The sequence below is a fragment of the Vulpes lagopus genome, chromosome 13 (assembly GCF_018345385.1).
Source record: "Vulpes lagopus strain Blue_001 chromosome 13, ASM1834538v1, whole genome shotgun sequence".
Classification (NCBI taxonomy): domain Eukaryota; kingdom Metazoa; phylum Chordata; class Mammalia; order Carnivora; family Canidae; genus Vulpes; species Vulpes lagopus.
The window spans coordinates 52,148,493-52,175,483 of record NC_054836.1 but is presented as its reverse complement, the minus strand read 5'-3'; the positions used below and the strand labels follow the sequence as shown (position 1 = coordinate 52,175,483).

Below are 26,991 nucleotides of genomic sequence, written 5' to 3'. Positions count from 1 at the left end.
ACTTTTAAAAAGTATGAAGTTCTTAATTTACAATAAATACTGGTTAGCATTCTAACTTCACAATTTTGATTAGAAAGTTCAGGAATTGGTTTGCTATAGAGATGGTATCTGGATCTAAAAGGAGGTTTGATAACCCAAGTAATTTAGTAGAGATAAACGTACAGGGAAAATTACGCGTCAACTTTAGGGACTAACTTTAATAAAATTAAACTTTACTTCTGGTAAGTGGGTTAGAAACAATGTGAAGACTACAATTTTCTATCTTGTTAGAGCTGCCTTGTAAAAAGATGCAGAGGATTTTAGGCAGGTAAGAATGGTCACTATTCCTGGATACTAGTGCTTTTCAAATCAGAGGTAGGTTTTCATCATTCAGTTTATCTGCGGAGTTGCTTCGATTGTGCCGAATCCATGTACTACAATCTAAGCTAGGTTCAAGATCTCATATTCGCATGTAGTTGAAACACCAGCCCTTAAAGTAAGAAAGGCTTCTAGTCTTTGGAAAATCAGTTTCACTGTTTTTGGTTATTTAATCATACTATCTTAGCATATGTTAAGTAGAAGGCACTGTCATTTTTGTTAGGATAAACTGAGTTTTTAAACCAGAGACAGTTACCATTAAGAGACATGCAAGTCAAATTTAAAACAGAGTTTCAGAAGAAACTTTCTTATTATTTTGTACAAAGAAGATAAATATAAAAGGTAAATTATATAAAACTAACACTGACATATTTTTTTCTTCTTTTTAGAGCACTATAAATAATTCCACCAGAGGAAATGCTGAAATAGGAGTTACGGATACATTGGATTTGCTGGATGAAAAACAAGCAGTTAATTTTTGTGCCGTGGGGAGAAAGCCCAAATTGCCAGATTACATGTGTAAATCACTGCGTTACTGCTTTAGTCATTGTCTGTATTTAGCAATGACGAGACTGGAAGAAGTCAACAGAGAAGTGAATATGCATTCTTCAGTGCGTTATCTTGGCTATTTAGCCAGAATCAATTTATTGGTTGCTATATGCTTAGGTCTCTATGTAAGATGGGAAAAAACCGCAAATTCCTTAATTTTGGTAATTTTTATCCTTGGTCTTTTTGTTCTTGGAATTGCCAGCATACTCTATTACTATTTTTCAATGGAAGCAGCAAGTTTAAGTCTCTCAAATCTTTGGTTTGGATTCTTGCTTGGCCTCCTGTGTTTTCTTGACAATTCATCCTTTAAAAATGACGTGAAAGAAGAATCAACCAAATATTTGCTTCTAACTTCCATAGTATTAAGGATATTATGTGCTCTGGTGGAGAGAATTTCTGGGTATGTCCGTCATCGACCCACTTTACTAACCACAGTTGAATTTCTGGAACTTGTTGGATTTGCTATTGCCAGCACAACTATGTTGGTGGAGAAGTCGCTGAGTGTCATTTTACTTGTTGTTGCTTTGGCCATGCTGATTATTGACCTGAGAATGAAGTCTTTCTTAGCTATTCCCAACTTAGTTATTTTTGCAGTCTTGCTGTTTTTCTCCTCATTGGAAACTCCAAAAAATCCAGTTGCTTTTGCATGTTTTTTTATTTGCCTGATAACTGACCCTTTCCTTGACATTTATTTTAGTGGACTTTCAGTCACTGAAAGGTGGAAACCCTTTTTGTACCGTGGAAGGATATGCAGAAGACTTTCAGTAGTTTTCACAGGAATGATTGAGCTTACCTTTTTTATTCTTTCAGCATTTAAACTTAGAGACACTCACCTCTGGTATTTTGTAATACCAGGCTTTTCCATTTTTGGAATTTTCTGGATGATTTGCCATATTATTTTTTTGTTAACTCTTTGGGGATTCCATACCAAATTAAATGACTGCCATAAAGTATATTTCACCCACAGGGTAGATAACAATAGCCTTGATAGAATCATGGCATCCAAAGGGATGCGTCACTTTTGCTTAATTTCAGAGCAGTTAGTTTTTTTTAGTCTTCTTGCAACAGCGATTTTAGGAGCAGTTTCCTGGCAGGTAAGCATATAGTTTGTTTATGATGTCAGTGCCTGTGATGTGTGATTAAATGCTTCCTTCAAGGGTTAAATGATCAGAATCGAAAAGTCAAGTTCCTGATTTCAAAAGGAGATTGTTTTTTGGTGCTTATTTTTGTTCATGGAATTGAAGTACTGAATGAATATTGACAGTATAATTTAGTTTGATCTCTACCAAAGAGGTACCAAAATGTTAGGAATACTCAGCAAGTGACATGCCTTCTGCTTTCTAATTGTTCCTTAAACACTGAGATTAAAGATCCTTAGAATATTAACATTTGAAGGGTGCTTTGAGATTGCACGCTAATCCTCTCATCTCACCTAGGAGGAACGTGAAAGCCCAAGAAGACACATCCAGAATCTCTGGTACTAGCCTTAACAGGTTACCTAGCTTCTATCTAATCCACTAGTCTTTTCACTACAACACATTTTTTTTTATATAGCCCCTTCCCATTTATGTAAAAGGTGATTAGATAACGAATCAGGTTCTTAATTAATTACAGATTAGTGGGCTCTCCTCCTAAGAAAGAAAAAAATGGGTTTTATAATACATTTGCTGCCCATGAAATGTTGAAGACATTTAAAAAGGTCTTTTGTAGACAAAGATATTTAAATTGCACGGTTGGAGTTTATATTAAGCTTAGTCTTCCATTTTTTGAACATTTATTGATTGCGGTATATGTCAGGTATTCTACTGGCTGCTGAAGATCTCAAGATGAATAAGAAATGTCGGTCTTAAGTCACAATCTGTTGGGCTGGGAAAGAGGCAGGCTTGTAAACAATTATTACAGTGTGAGAAATGTTGTAATTTGAGTACGTCAGATTAGGATGTAGGGGAAAAAGGAAGGTCATCTATGCTTGGTGCAATTTTCTGCCTTGTTCCAATTACTTGCTACAGAGTGATTTCTAGATGTGTTTGAAGGGAGATGTAGAGAGACTTGCCTGGGCATGGTACCTTTTTGTCAGTGTGGGCTAGGGCAGGGAGCCTGTGTAGGAGTCAACTAAGTGATAAAAACATTGTGGGTGTTAACCTGAGGCTGTCTTCCTCACTTTCCTTGCCAGTGCTGGGGACTATCAGAATCATGATGATGATGATGATGATGATGATGATAAGAAGATGATGTCAGAAACTCTTAAAAAAAAATTGTGCTTCTTTCCCTCACCTTTCTCTGGTCAGCTACTTTTCCGGCTGTAGCCACTCCCCAGGCACACTCCTCAGCCTCATTCATGCTTGACACTTATTCAGACCATCAGATCCTGTCAACCAGTTACTTTCTAAGCCACCATATCTTTCTTGTTTTCTTACACCAGTGACTTCAACTCTGGTATGTACCCCACTGGAGGTACACAGAAGCTTTCCAAAGAATAGGTCAGCAAAAATAATTTTAAGAGAATCAATTTCCAGATTCTGTCCTTCCATTCCACATTTATTTATTTATTTTATTTTATTTAACTTGGTCTACTTGAGAATGCCTCTCAATTTAAGTACGGAGTGCTAGCTCATTGTGGTTTTAATTTGTATGTCTCTAATGACTAATGATGCGGAGTATCATTTAATGTGTGTATTAGTCGTTCATTTATCTTTATTTTTGAAATATCTATTCAAATATTTTGCCCATTGTTAAACTGAGTTATTTCTCTTCTTGTGATTGAATTTTAAGGGTTCTTATATTATGGTTATAAGTCTTATCAGATGACTGGACAATGTTTTTTCCTAGTCTGTGACTTATCTTTTTTTCTTAGTGACCCTTTTTTTTTTTTTTTTTAAGATTTTTTTTATTCATGAGAGACACAGAGAAGAGAGAGGTAGACACAGGCAGAGAGGGAGAAGCAGGCTCCATGCAGGGAGCCCGATGTGGGACTCGATCCCGGGACTCCAGGATCACTCCCTGAGCCGAAGGCAGACGCTTAACTGCTGAGCCACCCAGGGATCCCATCTTAGTGACACATTTTGAAGAGCACAGGTCTTTAATTTCACGAAGACCAACTTATCAACTTTTTCTTTAAGTACTGTGTTTTTAATATCCTATCTAAAAAGTCTTTGCTCAATCCTAGATCACAAAGATTTTCTCCTATAGTAATTTTCTTCTAGTGGTTTTATTTTAGCTTTAATAATTAGGTGTAAGATCTATTTTGAAATAATTTTTGTCAATGGTATGATGTAAGGATCTAATTGTTTTAAAATACAGCTAACTGTTCAGGAAAAGACAATCCTTTTCCCTGTTGAATTTCCTTGACACTTTTGTCCAAAATCAGTGGAATATAAGGCTTTGTTTCTGAGCTCTCTTTTTTGTTCCTTTGATCTATATGTCTGACCTTATACTAGTACTATGCTGTAAGATATTTTCAAATTTCCCTTGAAGTTTCTTTTCGACCTTTGGGTTATTTAAAAGTTGGTTGTCTGATAACTGGACGTTTGAGGGATTTCTCACATTTCTTTGTTACTGATTTCTAATTTACTTACATGTGATTGGAGAACATAGTTAGTATGGTTTTAGTCTTTTATTAAGACTTGCTTTGTGGCCCGACATGCATTTTATTCTGGAGAATATACCCATGTTCACTTGAAAAGAATGATCAGTCTGTTGTTACTGGTTAATAGCAGCTAGATTAAGCTGGTGGTTTTCTTCCTAAATCTATATCCTTGCTGATTATCTGTCGATTTCCATCAGGACAGAGAGGAATATTAAAAATTTTCATTATAAATTGTTAAAGTGACATTTTCTTGTTTCATGTATTTGGGCTTCTCTTCCAAGTATATTTTGAAATATATCCAAGTATATCTTTAATTACTATACCTTAATATATAGACCTTTTTCTCAATATAATAAATAGCCTAGTTGAGTAGTACAGAAGAGACCTTATGGCTTACAAGACCTAAAATATGAACTCTCTGGCTCTTTACAGAAAGTTTGCCAACTCCTGTTGTAAGCCAATGCTTCTCAACCTTTAACATGCATTGAAATCATGTGGGGATGTTAAATTTTGAAGACTGAAATTTATTTTGGGAGAAAGCTTGAACAATTTAAGGTGATACAGAAACTCCTGGTCAAAAGTATACCCATTGAGTAACAAGGTATTAATTAAGCTATTTAAGACTAACATGCATCTACCAGAGTTTTGTCCGCATTCCCTGATAAGTTGCTATTTGGTAACTGCTGCCTATGATGTAGGCATTGTGTCTTTGATGCAATTAAATTTAAGACTTAATCTTCTTTTTAAACATTTCTCAAACTATGCTCTGCCGAGTATTCTGTGAGATGTTAATGAGTATACTCAAAGAAAAAGTGTTCAAAGAGAGAAACATTTCCAAACTTACTTACTATGAAGTCCTTGCCTATACCCCTCATTATGCCTCATTAACCAGTTCCCCCACCACCACACCTATTAACCTCTGTGTGAAACATAATTTAGGAAACACTCCACTGGATTTATAGAAGATCCCACCCTTTTCACTGATTGAAGCATCAGAAAATTATATAGTGAAAGTCAATAAATTAAGAGTTTTATAAATAAGCTCAGGACCATTCTTGGTATAACATCATTGTTAATCCAAGTAAATCCTAAGTCCTATCTCAGATTCTTTTAATTAGATCTTGTTCTGTAGAAATTGAACAATTTTTAACATTTCAAAATGATATACTGATTAGCTTTTTAACAATATATTCTAAACCCATATTTTCACATTCTTGTGAGCATAATGCTCAAATGCAAACATATTTTCCATTGTCTCATTAAAATTTCCTTTAATGGATTTACACTGGAAAATTAGTTCCACTGATTGGGAGGGGGGATTGGCACAGACCCTGTGTGGCAGGAAAAAAAAAAAAATTAGGATCAGTGAGAGTAGAGCTAGCTTTAAATCAAGTATAGCTTGACTAAAGTGCTAGTCTTACACTTAGAACAGCAATTTTTTCCCTAATATCTTGTTGAGGAGAATATGAAGAGAACTTGAAATAAGTTGATGAGGACGCCTGGGTGGCTCAGCAGTTGAGCACCTGCCATCAGCCCAGGGTATGATCCTAGAGTCCATGGATTGAGTCCCACATGGGGTTCCCTCCATGGAGCCTGCTTTTCTTTCTCTCTGCCAAAGTCTCTGCCCCCCTCTCTCTCTGTGTCTCTCATGAATAAATAAAATCTTAAAAGTTAAATTAGAAATAAATTGATGAAATAGAGTTGAATACTGTTCTGACATGGACAGCCTAAAAATGCTAAAAAAAAAAAAAAAAAAAAGTTGGAATAAAGGGAGCAGTTGGGAATGTAGGATGATGGATTTCATTGAGTTAATGACCTAGCAGGAATTTGGAATTAACAAAACATTTTATAGTAGGCTTATTTTTTTAAAGTATATTTTTAAGGAGCTAAATGTACTGTTATTTTACTACTTAGAGTAAAACCAAACAAACAAAAGCATAAGGTTAATCTGCCTTGTGGAATACAATTGTAGCTTGGACCTTAATTTCCAAAAAAGGGCTTAGCTACTTACTCACATATTAATTTTGGTTTTGTTAGTTTTACCTAGTAATATACAAAATTTTTTATTTACCCTTTTTTGTATATAATTCTGCAGTTTTGACAAATACAAATAGTTGTGTGGCCACCATTACCACAATCAGAATATAGAGCAGTTCCTTTACCACCCAGAGTTCCCTTCTGCTCCTTTGTAAGTCATGCCTTTCTCAGTCCTCAGTGGCGGCAACCACTGATCTGTTTTTGTCCCTAGACTCTTCTTTCACAGAGAATGTCCTATACATGAAATCATACAGTATATAGCTGTTGGAATCTGGCTTCTTTTACTTAGCATAATTCGTATAGATTCATCTATGTTGTGTGTATGTTTTTTTGTTTATATTGCATAGCAGTATTCCATTGTATGGGTATCTCACAGTTTACTCATTTCTCAATTGAGGGATGTTGAAATTAGTTTTTGGTAATTATAAGTTGCTAGAAACATTTATAGACAGGGTTTTTTGTTAAGGTAGTTTTTTATTTTAGTTGGTGTGGGATTGCTGGGTCATGTGATAAACATGAATCATTTTTAACTTTTAAGAAACTACCAAACTGTTTTCAAAGTGGTTGCACCATTTTGCATTCTCACCAGCAGTGTATAGGAGTTCATTTGCTCCACATAATAACTAGTACTTGGTATTATCTGTTTTTTAACCATTCTAATAGGTGTCTGGCTGTAATTCATTTGATGTTAAGTAGCTTTTCTTTTGCTTACTTGCTACAGTAGGTCTTCTGTGGTGAAGTACCTATTCAGATCTCTTGGCAATTTTTAAAAATGTGCATTGCTTGTTTTCTTAATAGTTCTGAGGATTCTTTATATATTCTAGATGTAAGTCCTTTATCAGATATATGACTTGGAAATATCTTCTCCCAGTGTGGCTTATCATTTCTCTTACCATGTTTTCTGAAGAGCAGTTCTAAGTTTTGCCACAGTCCATTTTATCAATTTTTTTTTATGAATCTTTTGATATCCTGCCTAGGAAATCTTTGACTTCATTTAAATAGAATCTTAGCTACTCTCACAGGGATAGCTTTATTTTTCCTTAGTTTTACTGAGTTTAATAACATTCTCAAAATGAGTCAATAGTATCATTCTAAGTCATTTCCATTAAAAATCTGGAATTTACCATTGACTTCTGTTGTGTTCTATTCATAATCTCATTCTAACTTTAAAATGGAACATTACAGCTGATGTTTCCTGCAGTTTGTATTATGTTCATTCAGTGTACTATTTGCTTTCCTCTTTTATCCTTTTTTTTAAATAAGTCAATAAGACAGACTTATACAGTACCACATTTTGTGCTAGTATTATTGCTTACCTTATAGGCTTTTCAGAAATTGTGATAATTGATAATTCATATAAGAATAAAAGGGGAGAAAAGCATCCAGATACCCCCATGGCTCACTCTTATGTTTGATTCTCTCTGATATCATTCATATGAGGTTTAATATACCTTTCCTTGCCAATCATTGTCATTTGCAGATTCCATGGGAGTATGATGCAACTTTTTGTAGAATACTTTTAACCAAAACCAGAAAACCCATAATCACAGTTGATTTCTCTATAAAGGAAGCAGTGGCAATCACTGGGTGTGACAGATGGAACAAGATCAGCCTCACATCCAATGAAGGGATGAAATCCACAGATGTAGCAGTTTCATTTCTAGCAAGATGGGAGGATCAGCCATATTACTTCACTTGGCATGGGGAGCAGGGAGTTTTCAAATCTGCTGCCAAAACTAGAAGTGCACATGTTTCATAATTTTTTTTTGTTTCATTTCTCTTTCTAAAGTTTTGAGCTGTTTTAGTCTAGATGGGGGGGGGCACTAATTCTTTTTAGCTTGAAGGCATTCTTTTAATTTGATTTTTTTTATCATTTCTGCCAGAACACTATGAAACAGGAGTACTTTTTCTTTTCCTCCAAAAGACCAACAAAGGTTCTAATTTTGTTTTTCTTGGAGTAACAAGGTTTTTCTTCTTTTCCCCAGATGATGTTCTAAGCTTTAAAAAATTTTAATGACCATAGAAAATTTTTTTCCGTAAGATTTACTATTTACTATTGTCTATGTGCTATACACTGTTCTGTGTACTTTGTGTGTTTACTTAATCCTTATGACACTCTGAGATAGGTACCATTATTATTCCCATTTCATAGATAAGAAACATGCATGAGAGAGAAGGAAACTTGCTCAAAGCTATAGAGCTGGTATGAATCCAGGCAATCTGCCTTCACAGCTCTTAACCACTTTACTTAGTTCCACATATTTTTAGAGTTGGAAATGAGCATAGAGATTATTTAATGTAACCTCCTTATTCTGCCAACGGGAAAAGTAGAATTCGGTAGACTTCCTGAGTTTGATTCCCATGCCACCACTGTTTCACCTTTATCAGGATTGTCATCTAAAAAAAATGTCTGTTTTTGCTATCTGTATTCTGAGATTACTCAAAAGAAGAAAAGAGATTCCTAATGCATTTACTAGATCTTTAACTCTACATCAGTATCTCCTACACAGTAAGTCATTTAGCTTTCTTTTGTCTTCCTCATAATGACTTCATTTCAATTTAAAAATGCTTCACTGCAAAATACAGCTACCATTTATTGTACTAGCCATATTTCACATATTTCTAATCTATACTACAAGCTCACAAAATAAATTGTAGTCCTCTTTTATAGGTTGTGACTCAAAAGGTTAATTTGCCCATGTACACACAGATGATGGTAAATGGCTGAGCTAGGATAGAACCAAAGTCTAACTCCAAAGCTTAAGTCTTTTGCACTGGACCCTATTGCCTCTGTATAAACAGTCATTTGACTTTAAAACTGTGAGGTAGCTTTCCTAATGTTCTTAAAATTTCCTCTACTGAGCAGATTTTTGGAGGTTGCCCATTGTTTCTTAAATATGGGTTTCTCATATCAAAGAACATAATATTTCCATTTATATATTGCTTTGTAATATACATATTATATATTGTTTTTTTAGCTGGACTTCATTTTCTTTAGATTTTCACGTGTACTGTTCCCCAAATCTGCTTTACTTAAGATGACTCATACAAAAATACTTCTAAACAATAATTTTATCCCTTATGTAAATGCCAGATTTTTAAAAATGAAATTCCAGCATTGTATATTGCGTAGAGATTTTGTTCCTGTTACCTGAGAACTTTTATGATAGGAACGTGTTGAATGTTTTGACCATGACTTGAAAGCCCAGCTGAGCAAAGAATAGCTAGTAACTATTCTAGAAAAGGATATTGCTTACAGTTGCTTATTGGTCTGCTAGTATATTCAGATTCTGTCTGCTTTGAAATTTGCATCATGTCCTATAGATTGTAAGTGCTTTGAGTGATTTGGAGAAATGAAGGAAGAAAAGTACCTATATGTAATAGTTTTGATTAAGTAAAGTTAAAATACAAGGACGCACCGAAGTCACAGATAACTTTTACAGCTATAACTGTTTGCATGCTAGTAAAATTGAAGCTTTCTGAAAGTGGCAAGTGGATAAAAACATTCTAAATTTATTTTTTCTCCCCCGGACATATTTACCATCCGTTCAGTTAAGATTACTAAGTTTTTGTGTTGCCAAAGTGCTCGCTTTTGTGTGTGTTATCTTAATAGTGTATTTAAAACTGTTTTTTAAACTTGCTTACTCAAAATTACCTAATACAAATATTTAATGTTTTTTCTGTTAAATTTGACTTTTAAAAATTAATGACAACATGAAATTATCAACTGAGATTATAACAGATCATCTGTTGTATATGAATTGTTGTCAGTAAACCTCTGAATATCTGCCTTAGTCCTTTTAAATATTATCATCTGTGTTGTATAACTGACATGAGAGTATTGAATAACATCACTATCAGTTAACATTTTAATTGGAATTTTAAATTAGTTAATAAGGCTTCCTACTTGAGTCATGTACAAAGTGATTTGCAATTGAAGTTTATCATTAATGTAGTTCATTGCTAAATTATAAACTGTGCAATCCTTTTTTCCTAATGGTAAAACTGATAATATTTTAATTTCACAATAAAAATCTTAGTAGGTTTATAAAATCCTTTAAGGTAGTAAAGAGGTCAGTAATAACCACTGGTATTGTATACACATGGATATATGTATACATGCAAAGGCTAAGTCAGTACCCTTGACATAATTTGATAGTAAGGGTAATTTTAAATATTTCTGGGCCACCTTTCAGAAACGGGAACTTCCATTCCTTTGGCTGTAGGAAATTAGAAAGATGAGGAGCTAGCAAGATAATAGTCTTAAATAAAGGAAAATGATTTGATTATTTTTCATTTTGTTTAAACACTTTTTCATGGTACAGCATTCTATTACAATTTACATGTCAAAATTTAGTTCCCCACTGTACAATATCAAATTCCTTGCTTATGAATTCTCTTTATGTATCTATATCACGAAATTTCCTAGTAACTCAGTACAGAAAGGCTGTTTACAAACCTGAACCTCTCATTCTTGCTTCTAGAAACTATCCTGATTTTAAGAATAACGTGCAGGGCCTTTTTAAATTTTTCTTAAGATGGTGCTATTTTTCTGTAATTCCATTTTTTAAAATCCTATGTCTGTATAGCAAAATAAGTGAATATACATGCTTGTAAGATTGAGTAGACCAGCTTTATTTAGCCAGAACATTTTTAAAAAATATGTGCCTTTAATAAGTGAGACAGAGACAAATACTGCATGATTTCACTTATATGTGGAATCTAAACAAAACAGACTCTTAAATAGAGAACAAACTGGTACTTGTCACTGGGGACACGGATGGGATGATGAGCAAAACAGATGAAGGGGATTAGGAGGTAAAGACTTCTAGTTATAAAATATGTCACAGATGAAAATATAGCGTATGGAATATAAATAATACTGTGATAATGTTGTATGGTGACAGATGGTGACTACACTTATGGTGGTGACCAGTGAGTAATGTATGGAATTGTTACAGTACTATGTTGTGCACCTGAAACTAATATAATATTGTATGTCAATTATATTTCAATACGTTTTTAAAAATGCCTTAAGAATATGCCTTTAGGCAGTAATGCACTTTCCTTTAGAATCCTGCTTCACATAACACTTTTCTGGCCCCTGAAGGCTTTTGTGACCTTTGCTATAAATTATAGCATAGTGAATTTTTTAGTTTTTTTCATTTTTTTTATTCATGAGAGAGACAGAGAGAAAGAGGCAGAGACATAGGCAGAGAGAGAAGCAGGCTCCATGCAGGGAGCCCAATGTGGGATTCGATTCCAGAACCCCAGGATCACGCCCTGGGCTGAAGACAGATGCTTAACTGCTGACCCACCCAGGCATCCCAATTTTTTAGTTTCTTATATTGCCATCTTGATCAGAAAAGTACTAATTAAAGGTAGAAATAATAAAGTTGTCATGGTGGTCACATTCTTTAGTAATTCTTTTATGTGAATGGCTGACATAATGTAGAAGTATTGCTTTGATCAATTAAACCCCTAAAAGACTTTTTGTTATCCTGGAGCAACGCGTAAAATAGAAAGTATAGAAAAGAGAAAGTAATGAAATTATTAGTATTTGTAGGTAGGAGGATTTACCTGGCAAACATAAGAGTTAACTGGAAAATCAATTGAAAATGCTGTAGTAACAGTTGTGAGAATTAGGCTGCATCTTTAACGTTGTATGCTGTCATAAAAATTTGATTTTGAAGTTATCATTAACATAGCCAGTATAGAAACTGTAAATTTTCATGGAATTGTATGACATAGGTAGCATAAGAAATAAATGGTGAATAGTGGGAATATGTATTTTTAATACCATTTAGGTGGCAAATAATAACATGTAAATATACAAAAGTCAGTATCCTGGAAGTCCATAATCAGAAGATGTAATGGAAATCATTTCATTCATAGAAAACAAACATAAGAAAAAGGTTTAAAGACAGTTAAAGAGAAAAGAGAAGGTTAAAAGACAGTTTTACAAAGAAATACAAAACTCCACTAAAGGTTTTGAAGACAGACTTGAATAAATGAAAATACATATCATACTTCCTGGGACAGTAATACTTAACACTGTGCCTTGTGGACATATTAGTTTAAAGCTGAACTGCATTTCTAGTGCCATCAAGAGGAGCAGAAATCAAAGCCCAGAACTTCAGAGGTGGGAGATATCTCTGGTAAATTAACTCCCATTTTAAGATGACACCCTGAAAGAAAAGGGTGGAACTGTGTACATTACAGCACTGTCATGATTTTGCATCCTGATCTTGTGTCCTGTTAGAGATCTGACCTGGGTTAAGTGGTCAAACCTGGATTAAGATACCTAGTTGTAATTCCCCCAGCTCGAGCTCCTAGAAGAAACAAAAATCTTGGAGAAAGTTATCGTTATTCTAGGCCTGAAATTAGTCATAGAACCATGTAACTATACACACATGCGCATGTGTGCATGCACACATATACATACACATGTGTATTTTTGCATACAGTGTTCAGCTCATGAGTGTAGCTAGGTACATGGTATCAAGAGTAATAAGCAGCAGGACCAACAGACAAGAGGTGACCAGAAAGTCTTGAGATACTGGAATTATCAAAGGTAATTTAACAAGTTGAAAAAAATAAAAGCAAAGTTAGTACATCATGGTAGGAAGTTGGAAACCATAAAATAGTGACAAGGCAGATTTGAAAAAGAACAAGCTTTAGAATCATAAAATACCCGAAATTAATTCAGTGTGCAAGATTAACAGATAAAGCTGAAGTGAGCATTAGTGAATTGGAAGATTTCAGAAGAAGCTATGCAAGAAGGAACACAAAAGAAAAGTAGGGAAAATACAGAAGACTCAAAGAGGATATAGTGAGAAGATCTCTATTTTCATCAGAGTCCCAAAAGTAATGAGGAAATGAAGACCAAAGGAAATATTTGAAAGGACAAACTGACAAAAACAAGTCCTATAACACTTGATTTATTACAAAGGCGGCACTGTAGAGTAATGTTGAATGGTTTAGATTTTCGGTGATTGGTAATTGAGTATACAAATAAAATGGAATTGGACCATAAACAAAAATCAATTGTATTTGGATTATAGTCCTAAAAATGTGAAGGTCAAAACAATAAAGCCTTTCAAGGGTAATGTAAAATAATCTTCCTGACTTGGGTAGAGGAAGATTTAACTTACATAAAATGACCTTACAACCAAATACATGCTAAGCAAGGGGCACTGGGGTTCCTCAGTTGGTTGCGTGTCAGAGTTGGATTTGGCTCAGGTCAGGATCTCAGGGTTGTGAGATCAAGCGTCCAGTTGTGTTGTGTGTGGAGTCTGCTTGTCCATCCCCCTCTGCCCCTCCCTCTGTACATGTACACACTTTCTCAAAAGAATAGAATCTTTAAAAAAAAAATGCTAAGCAATCAACAGCATTAAGGGAAGAGGAAAGGCATTTGTCATACAACCCACAGAAGCCTTAAATATACTGAGAGCAAAACAAAGCTGTATATTAATAATAAAAAGGCAGCCCCATGGAAAAATGAGCAAAATATTTAACACTTCACCAAAGATGAAACTGAAACTATCAAAGGGCTTTAAAATAATAGAGAACTTGGGAGATCCCTGGGTGGCTCAGGGGTTTAGCACCTGCCTTTGGCCCAGGGCGTGATCTTGGAATCCTAGGATCGAGTCCCACGTCAGGCTCCCTGCATGGAGCCTGCTTCTCCCTCTGCCTGTGTCTGTCTCTCATGAATAAATTTTTTAAAAAATTAGGGAACTCAATACTTATTCTGGTTTTATTAAAATGAAAATTTAAATGGAATCTAGAAATAGGGAATCAGCTAATGAAAATTTTAGGGATTTTAATGATAGGAATGCCATTTGTTCTTTACATATTAGTATATTCGTAGGCTTACAATATATTAGTGTATAGAATATTATCCTACATTGGTAAAAAACAAAACGAATATACGTGTTGTGTGAAGTCTAGAATATTTCAAACAACGTGTGTGGAGGACAGTACTTGTAATGATTTAATCACTTATCTCCTTATTTGTATTTTCTATTGTTTCTAAACTGAACATGTACTGTATTTTGTGCAGTTGATAATAGTGTACCCAAAATAGAGCATTTTATCTATTTTTCCATTATGGAAATCACCTATTTTTTATTAAAATTCTGAAGGAATCATCCATCTCTTAGCATTAGAAAAATGCATGTTCATGTATAGAAGCACATAACCATATAGTATATGCAGTAGCAACACAGAACGTGGAATGCTGTCAGGACTGAGTGACTAGTAGCCTTTCATTTGCTTTCCGCTTATTTAGATCCTTTATTTTTTATTATTTTTTTCAGTTGCAATTACTACCCAATCTTATCTCCTTTTTAACTATTTCTTTTAGCTTCCCCTTTTCTCTTTTACTTTTAGGACACTTTGTGCCCTTTATGTATATAGAACATATATAAAATGCCCACTATTTTTTTTTCAACTTTGAATTTACAGAGTCTAGGGCTTTTCAAAGGAAAACTTCATTAGAAGTTTAATATTTTACTCTCTAATTTTGGACTTTTCACAGGAAAAAAAATGAGCCCTTTCTAAGGTAACTTTCAGATAAAGTAACGAGTATGGTATTTGAAAAGTGATTTAGACTATGTAGGTTTGAACAGGAAAGGATTTGTTTTCTGGCTTTTTCTGTCATAGCACGAGGGTTCTGCTTTTGTTTTTTATTTTAATTTGGGTGGGATGTTACCTGACAAAATAAAAAAAATTATGTGCTGTATTTGTTTTGCCACAACTATAAGAAGCTTCAAGATTAATTTAGGTTTCATTGTTTACCCTTCTATACTTTTCTGCTTCAACTTGTAATTGTTTTTAGGTTATTGGGGTTTTTTTGTCATTTTTGGGCAAAAACTTTAAATGTGCCTGTATGTAAATATATATACAAATGCACACACATAAGTGCAGTGCCACACACTGTATAAATACGCTGTTTTGAATTTCTTTTAGCCAACAAATGGAATCTTCTTGAGCATGTTTCTGATAGTTTTACCTTTGGAATCTATGGCTCATGGGCTCTTCCATGAATTGGGTAGCTGTTTAGGAGGAACGTCTGTTGGATATGCTATTGTGATTCCCACCAACTTCTGCAGGTACAGTAATTTAGTATAATTAGCAGTAACTACTTGAACATTTTCCTAATATTTATATGAATTTGAATATTAAGTGTGATAGCTCATTTTTTCAAAAGTATAATATTTTCAAGATATGATGCCCTTGCAATTTTTTTCCTTTACCCCAAATGTTGAAAGACTTTTATTTATGCTGTGTAGTGATAGAATCTTGAGGATTCAATTTAAATATTTTGATAAATGTGATTAGCTTGTACTTAGCTAAAAATCAGAAAATATGCATGACAGTTCTAAGGAAAGGTCTAAAGGTTATCTTGTTTATGAAAATGTCCTGTGAAACAACATGGCAAAATGTAATAGAAACGTATTCTGGACCCGAGAGTCCTAATTCTGGTTTTTTATTACACTAGGCAAATCTTAACTTCTCTGAACTTCAGTGTCCTTATCTAAAATGCAAGCAATAGGAGGTGTCTGGGTGGCTCAGTTGGTTAGGTGTCCAACTTTGTATTTTAGCTCAAGTCATGGTCTCAGAGTGGTAAGAAGGAGCCCCCACAGAGAAGGCTCTGTGCTGGGCATGGAGCCTGCCTAAGATTCTCTCCCTCCCCTCTTGCCCCACCTCCTCCCCCCAAAATGCAAATAATACCTATTCTTTCCATCTCAGAGGAACATCATGAAGAGCTAATGAGAATATGAATGTAAAAACAGTGCCCATTGGAAAATGTCATACAAATACCAGAAATTTACAAAGTTGGGAATGAAGTTAAGCATTATTTGTTTCATTGTAGTTTTATTCCAAAATAATTTCGCCCCTAAATGTGTGGCAGGTCTTTTTGAATCTGTAAATACTGCCACAATAAAAATTTTTAATAGTACTTTGAAATACAAAAAAAAAAAAAAATAGTTCTTTGCTATTAATAAATTTTGATTACCAAATATTCATATTTTCTGTGGTGGTTTTCAAGATGGGGGAGGAGGAAGACTTGAAATAAAAAAAGTTTTATTTCAAATATTTAACATAAAAACCAAAAATGGACTATTTGTATTAAATATTTTCCTCCATGGTAAAGGCTTTATAAAAAGTGGCAAATTCATATGAGAAGTAAAAGAAATAGATTTAAGAGGGTCCCATAAAGTAAGATGTGATAGTTCAGGTGAGAAAATATGTGGAAATAGTAATTTGCACAGATATTTATTCTGTTATAATTTTTGTTAATGCATTGTTTATTTTACTGTTTGTGACTGCTAAATGTTACAAATGGAGAACAAAATGCCTTATTTTTGTAATGAAAACTGGTAATAGAATAATACTGGTAATATATGAAGCAAAATATGACGTTTTCAAGACTACTGAAAGACATTCCTTTTCTGAAAATTCTTTTTCTGAAAAGGAGTGATCATATTTTTCCTCCCTCAATATTGGTATTTTGATTCTGCTAGTTTTAAGATGTGATTTAATCATCTTTACTAGGTTACCATTTTACATTTGTTCTAGGATCAGATCTGTCTCTGGTTAGTGTTCTGTAGTATAAGGGAGTAGGCCTAAATTTTAAAAATTGCTTCAAAATGCCATTTACAATGTAGTTTCTTCTGTCATTTATGTTACTTATGTTAGTAGAACTTGAACTTTATAAAGCTTTTTCAATATAGAAATATAAAACACATTGCTTCCATATTTTGTTAAAATTTTGTCAAGGAAAACAGTTCTTTCATTATAGTTCCTACACCTTGGTGTTCCTGAAACACAGGGTAAGATATGTATGATCTTGCTTTTAGAAAGTCTTATTCCATATCTTACATTTGGTAAAACTATGAATACAGAACCAAAAATAGTATTATCTACATTTGGAGATATTTTCCCAGCTTTCAGTTTGGTAATTATTTTATTGGTTAGAAGTAAAACTTTTAGAAATTAGGCTCTGATGTTCAAGCTTAATTCTTAGCACTTTTGAAAAAAGGATTTTTAAAAAAATTCTGCCATTTAGTTATCAGCAACTGTTAATGATTCTTAGATAATTATAAGTGAAGGGTAAGACTGTGACATAGAATGAACACTCTTTTAACACAAAAATCATTTTTTTGTTCTTCAGTCCTGATGGTCAGCCAACACTTCTTCCACCAGAACACGTACAGGAGTTAAATTTGAGGTCTACTGGCATGCTCAATGCTATCCAAAGATTTTTTGCATATCATATGATTGAGACCTATGGATGTGACTATTCCACAAGTGGACTGTCTTTTGATACTCTGCATTCCAAACTGAAAGCTTTCCTTGAACTTCGGACTGTGGATGGACCTAGACATGATACATATGTTTTGTATTACAGTGGGCATACCCATGGCACAGGAGAGTGGGCTCTTGCAGGTAAATGCACCTCTGGCAATTTCACTATTACTAAGATAGACCTATTCATGGAAATCTAAACCCTTCACACTGAAACATTAATTTCCAAAAATTCTCAAATTTTCTACTTCACAGTTTACTAAGTATACATGTGACTCTGTTTTATTTTTCTTTTCTCTAGCATACTTGTTTAGCATAATATTAGTAATCTCTAAAGAGATTATTATGAGAATTATGTCCTATATTGACTGGAAGAAAAAAATCTGCTTAATGTGTTTTCAGAATTATTAAAATTCCATTTTTTGGAAGCTGATTAATTTGACCTATACTTCTAAGTCTTTAAATGTTATGGATGCTGATTTCAGTGTTTGTACATATGCATTTCAGTAGTTTGTACATATGCAGTTTTATTTATGTTAGACAGTTCACCAAAATTTTGAACAGCAAGTGATGTGAATGGTGGGACTAGCGCTTAGATCAGGAGACCTTGGTTCTGGTCCTGGTTTTGTCACAAGTTTTATTTTTGACAAATTACCTAACTTCTCTATAGCAATTCTCTCCTCTGTAAAATGAGGGGGTAATATTAAATCTCCCTGTCATGAGAGAGATTGAGATCTATTTTATATGTAAATTTGTTGAGCTTCCCAACTAGATTAGAAACTATGTATATGTAAGTCATGAGCTTTATGAATTACTTGCTTAGCACCTAGAATAGAGCCTGGCTATCCCTAGTAGGGATCCTTAAGTAATGGATAGATGGATGAAATCATTGAATGAATCATGGGGGGGGGGGGGGATTTTTTTCTTATTTTATGTTAGAAATAGTTCTTCTGGAACTTAATTCTATCCTCTTTTTTCCTTAAATATTGTAGATGTTTTATACCGAGAACACACAGAAATAATAGAATTGACATAAGTAGAAATAGATATTCAGATCAAGGACAAATATCAACAGAAGTATTATGGAAGGACAGAGAGACCTCCCTCAACACTGGAACTCCAAGTAGAGATGATCTTAACCATCATGGTCTCACTAATTTCATGCTAGATTTGTAATGAGGGTTTTATCAAAAAATACTGTTGTAATTTTTGATTTTGCAAATAATTATTGAATAACTTATTGGCTGTCTAGAAGTAAAGACAAACATTTATGGGGCATATTTGAAGCAGTTATGATGCTTGGCACTTTATATACATTAAATTTAATCTTCACTTGAAATATTTTGAGGTAAGTACTATGACCTCTCTCATCTCTTCATTTTTTAAAGAATAAAATGAAAACTTCCAAGTTGTTACATCTCTGTGGCCATACATTTGGTAAGTGATGGAACCATGATTCAAATCCAGACCTGCCTAACCCCTTGAAGTATTTTTCCCCCTTGTGCTGCCAAAGGCAAAAACCATTAAGATAGAGAAAATCACATACTCTGTTTTAGTAGATATTTTTGGTAGCATGGTTCACCCATTTTCTAAAATACTGTAGAAGAATGTAGTCAACATCAAAATTACTTGAATATAGTTTGGGAAATCTTTTACTTAACCTGTAACCCAATGTAGAAAACAACTTTTTAACCTTTATGGCTATTTTAATTCTAGATAAAGTATAGTATTCTGTGTACTTGACCTTAGAACACAGAAGAAAAAGTTGTCGTCAATTCAAAAATCTTTACAGAAATAGAATTTCAGACCTAAAACCTAGGATTGATTATTGAAAACTTACTGCAATGCTTATAATAATGAACTGTCTCCAAATCAAAAGGGATAAAAGATATAATTTTGGTGGTCATGCATATATCCTTGGTTATTTGTAAGTATTTTAAGAAAGTGATTTAAAAAGTAAGCTTGTTGTATTTTTACATGAAAGATTAATATAAATTTTTTTCAGAACATATGTATTTTTCCTCCTAAATCTTTTAAGATTTCAAGCATCTTTTAAAAGATGGCATTGGAAATAAATTCTAGATGTATAGTTTACTGCTATTTATATCAGCTTTTTCTTTTCCTAGGAAAAATAATAGACACCAACACAAATAACATATATATCAGTGTTCTTAAATTTTCACTCACTGAGTTAGCAATAATTTATGAAGACTTAAATATTCTAAAGTGTGGCTATATTTTAGATAGATATCTAGCAATTACATTCTGGAATGGTATCTTTATAGAATTTTTTTTTTTAATATGTCACCAATAAGTTAACACCGTTATACAACTCCTCTCTTAGCCAGGAAGATTTATTCTTGTATGTATAACTTTCTTGGTGTTAGACATTTTTTTACTTTTTTTTACAATAAAAAGTAGAACACAGTGGAGAAAGCATTGCTTGACATGGCCCTGCCTTCTCCAAGAAGGGTAGCTTCATCCTGTATACTCTCTCAGCTTGAGGCACCAAGCCCACTTGAAGGTAACCAGGTTGGACCAGGTGTAGAGGCTGAGCCTTCCTCAGGAACTGAAGTCAGTTCCTGACTGACAGAGACATAGCCCTGGGCTATGGGGGTGCCATAGCCCTGAAAGGCAGATAGTACTAAAAAATAGAACTAAAAATTTTCCTCCTGCTTGGAGGAAAATGCTTTAATCCATTTCAGCCCGTGTGACAAAGAGCTGTAAGCTATGAAAATTACATCTTTCTAAACACCTGTAAAATAGGAAACATGATAACTGGATTTTACCTGAGTTAGCAAGTTAAGAGTGGGTCCAGAACTAAATACTAAATACCACTGTGAGAAAGAGAATTCTGTATCTGCCTTTATATATCTTTACTGACAATATTTGTTAGACGATGTAGACTCCTTACATTTATGAGGCTTCATAATATGGACCCTGGTATTTTTACCTCTGAGAGTAAAAAATAATTATGATAATGATGAAAGAAATGACAAAAAGGTAGATAATATGTGAATCAGTTTATCACAGATAAACAGAGCCTTTAAAAAGCAGTCTCAATTACTTTAACTGCATCAGATGGCTGTTAGCTGAGATAAATGTTAAGTGCTTTGCATCTTGGCCAAAAGCCAGATGCAACATAGGACCTATTCATAGGAGAAAGCAGAGCAAAACAAAACAGGGGAAGAGAAATAGTTGAAAGGCTTAAATGCTCTTATTGATATGTAAAGAGCACATAGAGGTAGTGTAGAATGTGCTTTTAGAATATTTGTTGAAATAGTTGTAGAAGGCAAGTTAGACAATGATGTTGTTTTGTGGCAGATGGAATTTGTATAATTGCTCTTGTAATCTTGTGTCATTCTCTGATCTCTAGAGAAATTGAAAGAACTGGCAATAATGAAAAGTTAACGTTTTACCATATAATAAAAGATACCTTCTGGAGCTCTTTGTGAAGCAACACATTAGTAATATATGGACACCATGTATTGAAATAGTGCCTCTGAAATGATGACTTTAAGAACAACTTTTTCATTGTCAAGAGTCTGAGTATAGTAGTAGACTGCTGAATAAAAGAATATTAATTGTTCGTAAAGAATGTGTTATGCCCTGGCTTCAGAGGTCATATTACTAATTGAATGTAAATACTAAAAAATTCCCTCCCTCCCTCTGTCTGTCCCTGTCTCTCTCTCCCCAGTGTTGTCATTTTGATAAGACAATGGTTGCTCTAGGTAGAGATGTGTATCTGAGGTTGTTGGAGCTTGTGCCAGTAAACTGTACCATGTTAAGACTTTTTCCTAATCATATAAGTACCATATGCTCAATGTAAAAATGGTAGAAAATATAGCAAAGTATAAAAAAAATTACTGAAATCCAAACACCCAGCAATAACTATTGTTTTTATAGATACACTTCCATGTCATACTTTCTCTCCTAGTATCATAGACATTTTCTCATCATCAAAATTTCTTTATAAATACCGTTCTATTATTTTAAGATTTTTTTTTTAATTTTTATTTATTTATGATAGTCACAGAGAGAGAGAGAGAGAGAGGCAGAGACACAGGCGGAGGGAGAAGCAGGCTCCATGCACCGGGAGCCCGATGTGGGATTCGATCCCGGGTCTCCAGGATCGCGCCCTGGGCCAAAGGCAGGCGCCAAACCACTGCACCACCCAGGGATCCCTTTAAGATTTATTTTAAAGATTTTATTTATTCATGAGAGACACACAGAGAGGCAGAGACAGAGGCAGAGAGAAGCAGGCTCCCTGTGGGAGCCTGATGCAGGACCCCGGGATTACAACCTGAGCCAAAGGCAGACACTCAACCACTGAGCCACCCAGGTGTCCCAATACCATTTTATTACAATTCTCCCTCATAGTTTATTTCCATTCCTCCGAGTTGTTTCAGATTTTACACGTAACAGTGGGAAGAAGATCTTTATATGTAATTTTTGTCCCCATTTTTGCCCTTTCCTCAGGATAAATTCCCTAGAATTGGAATGATTGTATGAATATTAATGTACCATTGAAACAGAGCCAGGAGTAGGTTGAATAAGGATGGCAATTGCTGGGGCCCAAAATTTAAGAGGATGACAAAAATTAGTCAGGATAGTATTTTAGTGTAATATATTTAAAAATCAAAATTAATACAAGAAGACCTTTGTCTAATGAACTAGATGTAAAACCTACCAGCTTTAAGACACATTTGCTTTAGACCTTTCTGGGTATGTATTTTTTTAGTCCTGTGTTGTTTTTCAGTTAATAAAACAGATTTAAATAGCCATTCTAAATTTATTATTGGCACAGGTAGGAAGAGTGTTTCTTTTTCTTTTGGTAGGTACCTACATATGAGGCAAGGTAACATTAATTGATCAGTGATTATCAAGGACCAACAAACTTTTTTCTGTAAAGGGCCAGATATTTTTGGCTTAGTAGCCATAAAGACCCAATAGTAACTGCTCAGCTTAGGCACCATAGAACAAAAGCAGCCACAGACAGAATGTAAATGAATGTTATTTATGAAAATAATAGTATACAATTTAAGTTTCCTGTATTTTCACATGTCACAAACTTTTGTTCTTTGGATTTTTAACCATGTAAAAATGTAAATAAATTCTTAGCTCTCAGGCCGTACAAACACAGATGGCAGGCTGGATTGGCCCATAAGCCATAATTTGCTGCTCCTGATGCAGAATAGTAGGATTTCATTTTTTTCACTAAATCTTAATTTTTTAAAACTAAACTTCATGAGACAACTTTCTTAATTTATTGTAACATATTCCTTTTTTACTGTAATAAGGATTTTTTTTTAATCTGAAATTGAGAGTCTGTTTTTAAAAATTCTCTGAAAGGAATGTTCCATCTATTTTTTTGTCCTACATATATTTAATTCCAGGAACTTAAAGAAAATATACTTAAGAGGAGGCTTCAGAAATTATTACCCTATTGAGTCTTCTTTTGTTCACAGGTGGAGACATACTGCGCCTTGACACACTTTTAGAGTGGTGGAGAGAAAAGAATGCCTCCTTCTGTTCTCGCCTCATTATCGTATTAGACAGTGAGAATTCAGTCCCGTGGGTGAAAGAAGTGAGAAAAATCAATGATCAGTACGTTGCGGTACAAGGAGCAGAGATGACAAAGACCATAGATATTGAAGAAGCTGACCCACCACAGCTGGGTGACTTTACAAAAGACTGGGTGGAGTATAACTGCAACCCCAGCAATAACATCTGCTGGACTGAAAAGGGCCGCGCTGTGAAAGCTGTGTACGGTGTGTCAAAGCGCTGGAGCGACTACACTCTGCATTTGCCAACAGGCAGCGACGTGGCCAAGCACTGGATGTTACACTTTCCTCGTATTACATATCCACTGGTGCATTTGGCAAATTGGCTGTGTGGTCTGAACCTCTTTTGGATCTGCAAAACTTGCTTTAGGTGTTTGAAAAGATTAAAAATGAGTTGGTTTCTTCCCACTGTGCTGGACACAGGACAAGGCTTCAAACTTGTCAAATCGTAATTTGGAACCCAAGGTGGAATGTTACTGAGAGTTCATACTACCAGTTATCACTAACTTGCCATTTTTTGTATATTGTTTTTTTTATTTGGGAAAAATCTCTTGCTACTTCTGTAGCCGCTCTCGCTTTGTCTTTTCTCAAGTAATTATGGTGTATTGTAAGATGTTGGGAATAAGCGTTTTATCCTACAAGTATGTAAGGAGTCATAAATGCTGATGCTGTGTAAATGCATAAGAGATGTTAAAAATAACAATGCACTTTGAAGAATGTTTGCCTATGCCTCAGATTAGAAAGAAAACACTTGTCTGTGCTCTGCAGTGGCCGATGAAGAATTACTAATGCCTTATTTTCTAGGCATGATTAGAGAATGTAGACCAGACAGTTTGTTTACTATTATAAGAAAATTTCCAGTTTGCTTACAAAGGATTTTCTTTGTGAACAGTAGGTTTGAGTCCAAGACCATTTGAAGAATGACAAATTCTTTCTTTAGAAAGGATAAAGGGAGAAGCCTGAAATGAATGCAAAAATTTGCTTATAGTCTCCTGATGTCTTCACTGTGGCCTGTTACCAGTGTAGCAGAAAAGCCCAAGTGACTGTTGAGATCAAAACATTCTTCCCTTAGGTAACTGTAAGAAGCTAGAAGCCTACAGAGGGCTCCTTCCTGCATTGTTGGGGGCGGAGGAGGGGCTCTGAAAGCACTGGCAATTTTAAGTCTTTCTCAGGGTAACTTTTAATGAACAGTGTTTCCAGCTACAAATTGTCTTCCCTTTCAAAAAGTAAACTTTAAAAAAAAAAATGGCAATTTCTCGTTGATTTAGGCTATTTTCACTATTCAGAAATGATTTTGATCTTGGGAATTAATGCTCTGCCATGAAAATTATCTTTCAGCTCTCTCATTAGTGATGCCATTTTTTTCTATTGAAGGTCAAGGGATTGGAAACAGGTCATTTTTTTTCTTGTATACATGTAATGTATTATGTAAAAAAGTACTCATATTGGCAGTTTTTGTTATGCATAATGGTGTGGTTGTAATTTTTAAAACTTAATTCAGTGTTTTGTCTGATTAAAGCAGGCACTGATCTGGGTATCCCCTAAGAGGTAATTTACCTCCTGTTCCCTTCCAGTAATCCTTACATTCTACATGTTCATATCAGAGAAGTAACAGGAGGGGAATAGAATTAAGTTAGGGGATAATCTAATCTTTGTAGTTTAAAGTGTGACTTCTCACCATTGAAGCCATTTTTCCAGCCTCAGAGAGGAAGTAACACCTCTACCATTTTCTACCTGGTGACTTGAAAACTGAAGTTTTTGTTAGGTAGAAGTCACTTAGTGTCAGGGAACTCGTATACCACTATCTATGCAGCGCTGTTACGGTCTGTGTTTTGAATATGATTTTCCTAATGTTTTGAATAAAATTTTAAAAATTAATTTTTCATGTAATGTGCAAAAAACTTTAGTTACTGAATAATTTTAATATATATTAAAAGTGGTAGTCATAAAAAATGCCCATGTATTAGAGTTGGTAGGTTGATTTGAAATTTTCCACTATTTGGTTACATATTTATATCAACATTTTCCAGATGAAATAGCATAATGTTTCATTATTATTCAGAGTTAGTATAGGAGAAAAGTCAGGTGTTAAAATTATGAGCTAATAGCTACAAAAAAGTTAAATTAGCATTAAGTAAAATCTTTTAAAATTCCGAGCCAATATTGAGCGAATTAGCTTTAATTAAAGCATGTGTCTTTACTCTGAGAAAGCCAAATATAAAGGTATATTCTGCATTCTTTATAAAGTAATATTAAGATGGTACTAATCATCAGATTCAAAAGGTAGCTGACTTTACAGCCACAGGGCTGTTATTTCGGTACACATTTTCTATGACCAAAAAAGTTCTGAGCTAAAACTGTGACTCAAGCCGATTTATTAACCACAAAGTTACAGAATATCCACTGCAATGAATTCTCCTCCCCAAACCAGAAACTATAAAAGGACAGTTAAGAGGTGGCATCCTAAATTAAAGTTGCCACTTTAATTGGTTACTCTAACTTAGAGATTAAAAACTCGATCTGACCATTAATTAGGACAATTTTCTTACGGCTTTCATTTTATATACCATATGTTTACCAAGGACTTACTGGGAGTAATAGGAATTACTTTAGGGCAAAACTTTACCAGTCCACTAAATAGCTTCAATAGTTGACATGGAGATGTTTTTCAACAAAATGTTGACTTAATTTGTTTCTTACATGATGCCTTGAGGAAACCACAAAAGCACCACCCCCTAAAAAATGTCTTTTAAAAAAGTATATACTCTTATGTGATGAATTAAAGAACCAAGTTCTTTAATTAAGAGAACCAAGTTCTCTTCCTATAATTTTTCAGTTATGCTATTATTTCATTAAAAATTTTTTAGTTTCTTCTGACTAAACTCTTCTTCCTGGGGATATTTGGATTTATCCTTGCGTAGCTTTCTATCTTGCTCTTAATAAATACAAAATTGTACAGAAGACCATTTTTATGACCAGTGTTTTCATAAGTGTATTAAAAATTGCATTGCTAATTAAAATGCATTTATATTTAATGCATTACTGGGTAGATTTTTTTAAAGTAAAATCTTCATTAGAATCTATTTGTAACTGTACATTTTGTAAATTTTGGTCTAAATATATATGATGTTTTGAGTACTGCCTTTTTATATGTGTTCTTTCCCATTTAGAGCTTAGACTCCTTCAAAGTAATGTTGTACATTACCTTTCCATAAGGGATAGCTAACATTATGTATGCCAGAAGAAAGTGGTTTATTTTTAAGAATTCTGTTAGGTATATTTCATAGTGAATGGCTCAAAGGAGTCAGTACTTTTTTGAACATCTCTCCTCTTTTTGGAAACATACTAGATCTTCCTCCCTTTTCAGGCAGAAGCTTACACATGTTGATATTTCTGGTATATAATTACCCAGAAGAGTGCCTTCCTCATGATGAGGTATTAAAAGAATATTTTTGACATTGAATTTAGAATCCTGAGGAGAAATTGGAATAACTTGATTGCAAATCACTTCATTTTCTTTATAATTTTAACGATATTTTTTCAAGATCTTCAGTCAGTTAATATTAAGGACTATTACAGAATCAC

General features: G+C 34.1%; 1 protein-coding gene across 2 annotated transcripts in view; it reads left to right on the top strand.

Moving 5' to 3' along the window:
• Positions 1–26,544, top strand: part of TMEM168 (transmembrane protein 168) — a 30,621-nt gene extending 4,077 nt beyond the window's left edge. For both annotated transcript variants that reach the window (XM_041727656.1, XM_041727655.1), the window contains exons 2-5: positions 747–2,000; positions 15,500–15,642; positions 17,709–17,983; positions 23,311–26,544. In XM_041727656.1, coding sequence (XP_041583590.1) covers positions 873–2,000; positions 15,500–15,642; positions 17,709–17,983; positions 23,311–23,858 — 2,094 coding nt within the window. In that variant the 5' untranslated portion in view covers positions 747–872 and the 3' untranslated portion in view covers positions 23,859–26,544. The remainder of the gene's footprint in view (positions 1–746; positions 2,001–15,499; positions 15,643–17,708; positions 17,984–23,310) is intronic.
• Positions 26,545–26,991: the final 447 nt, after the last annotated feature.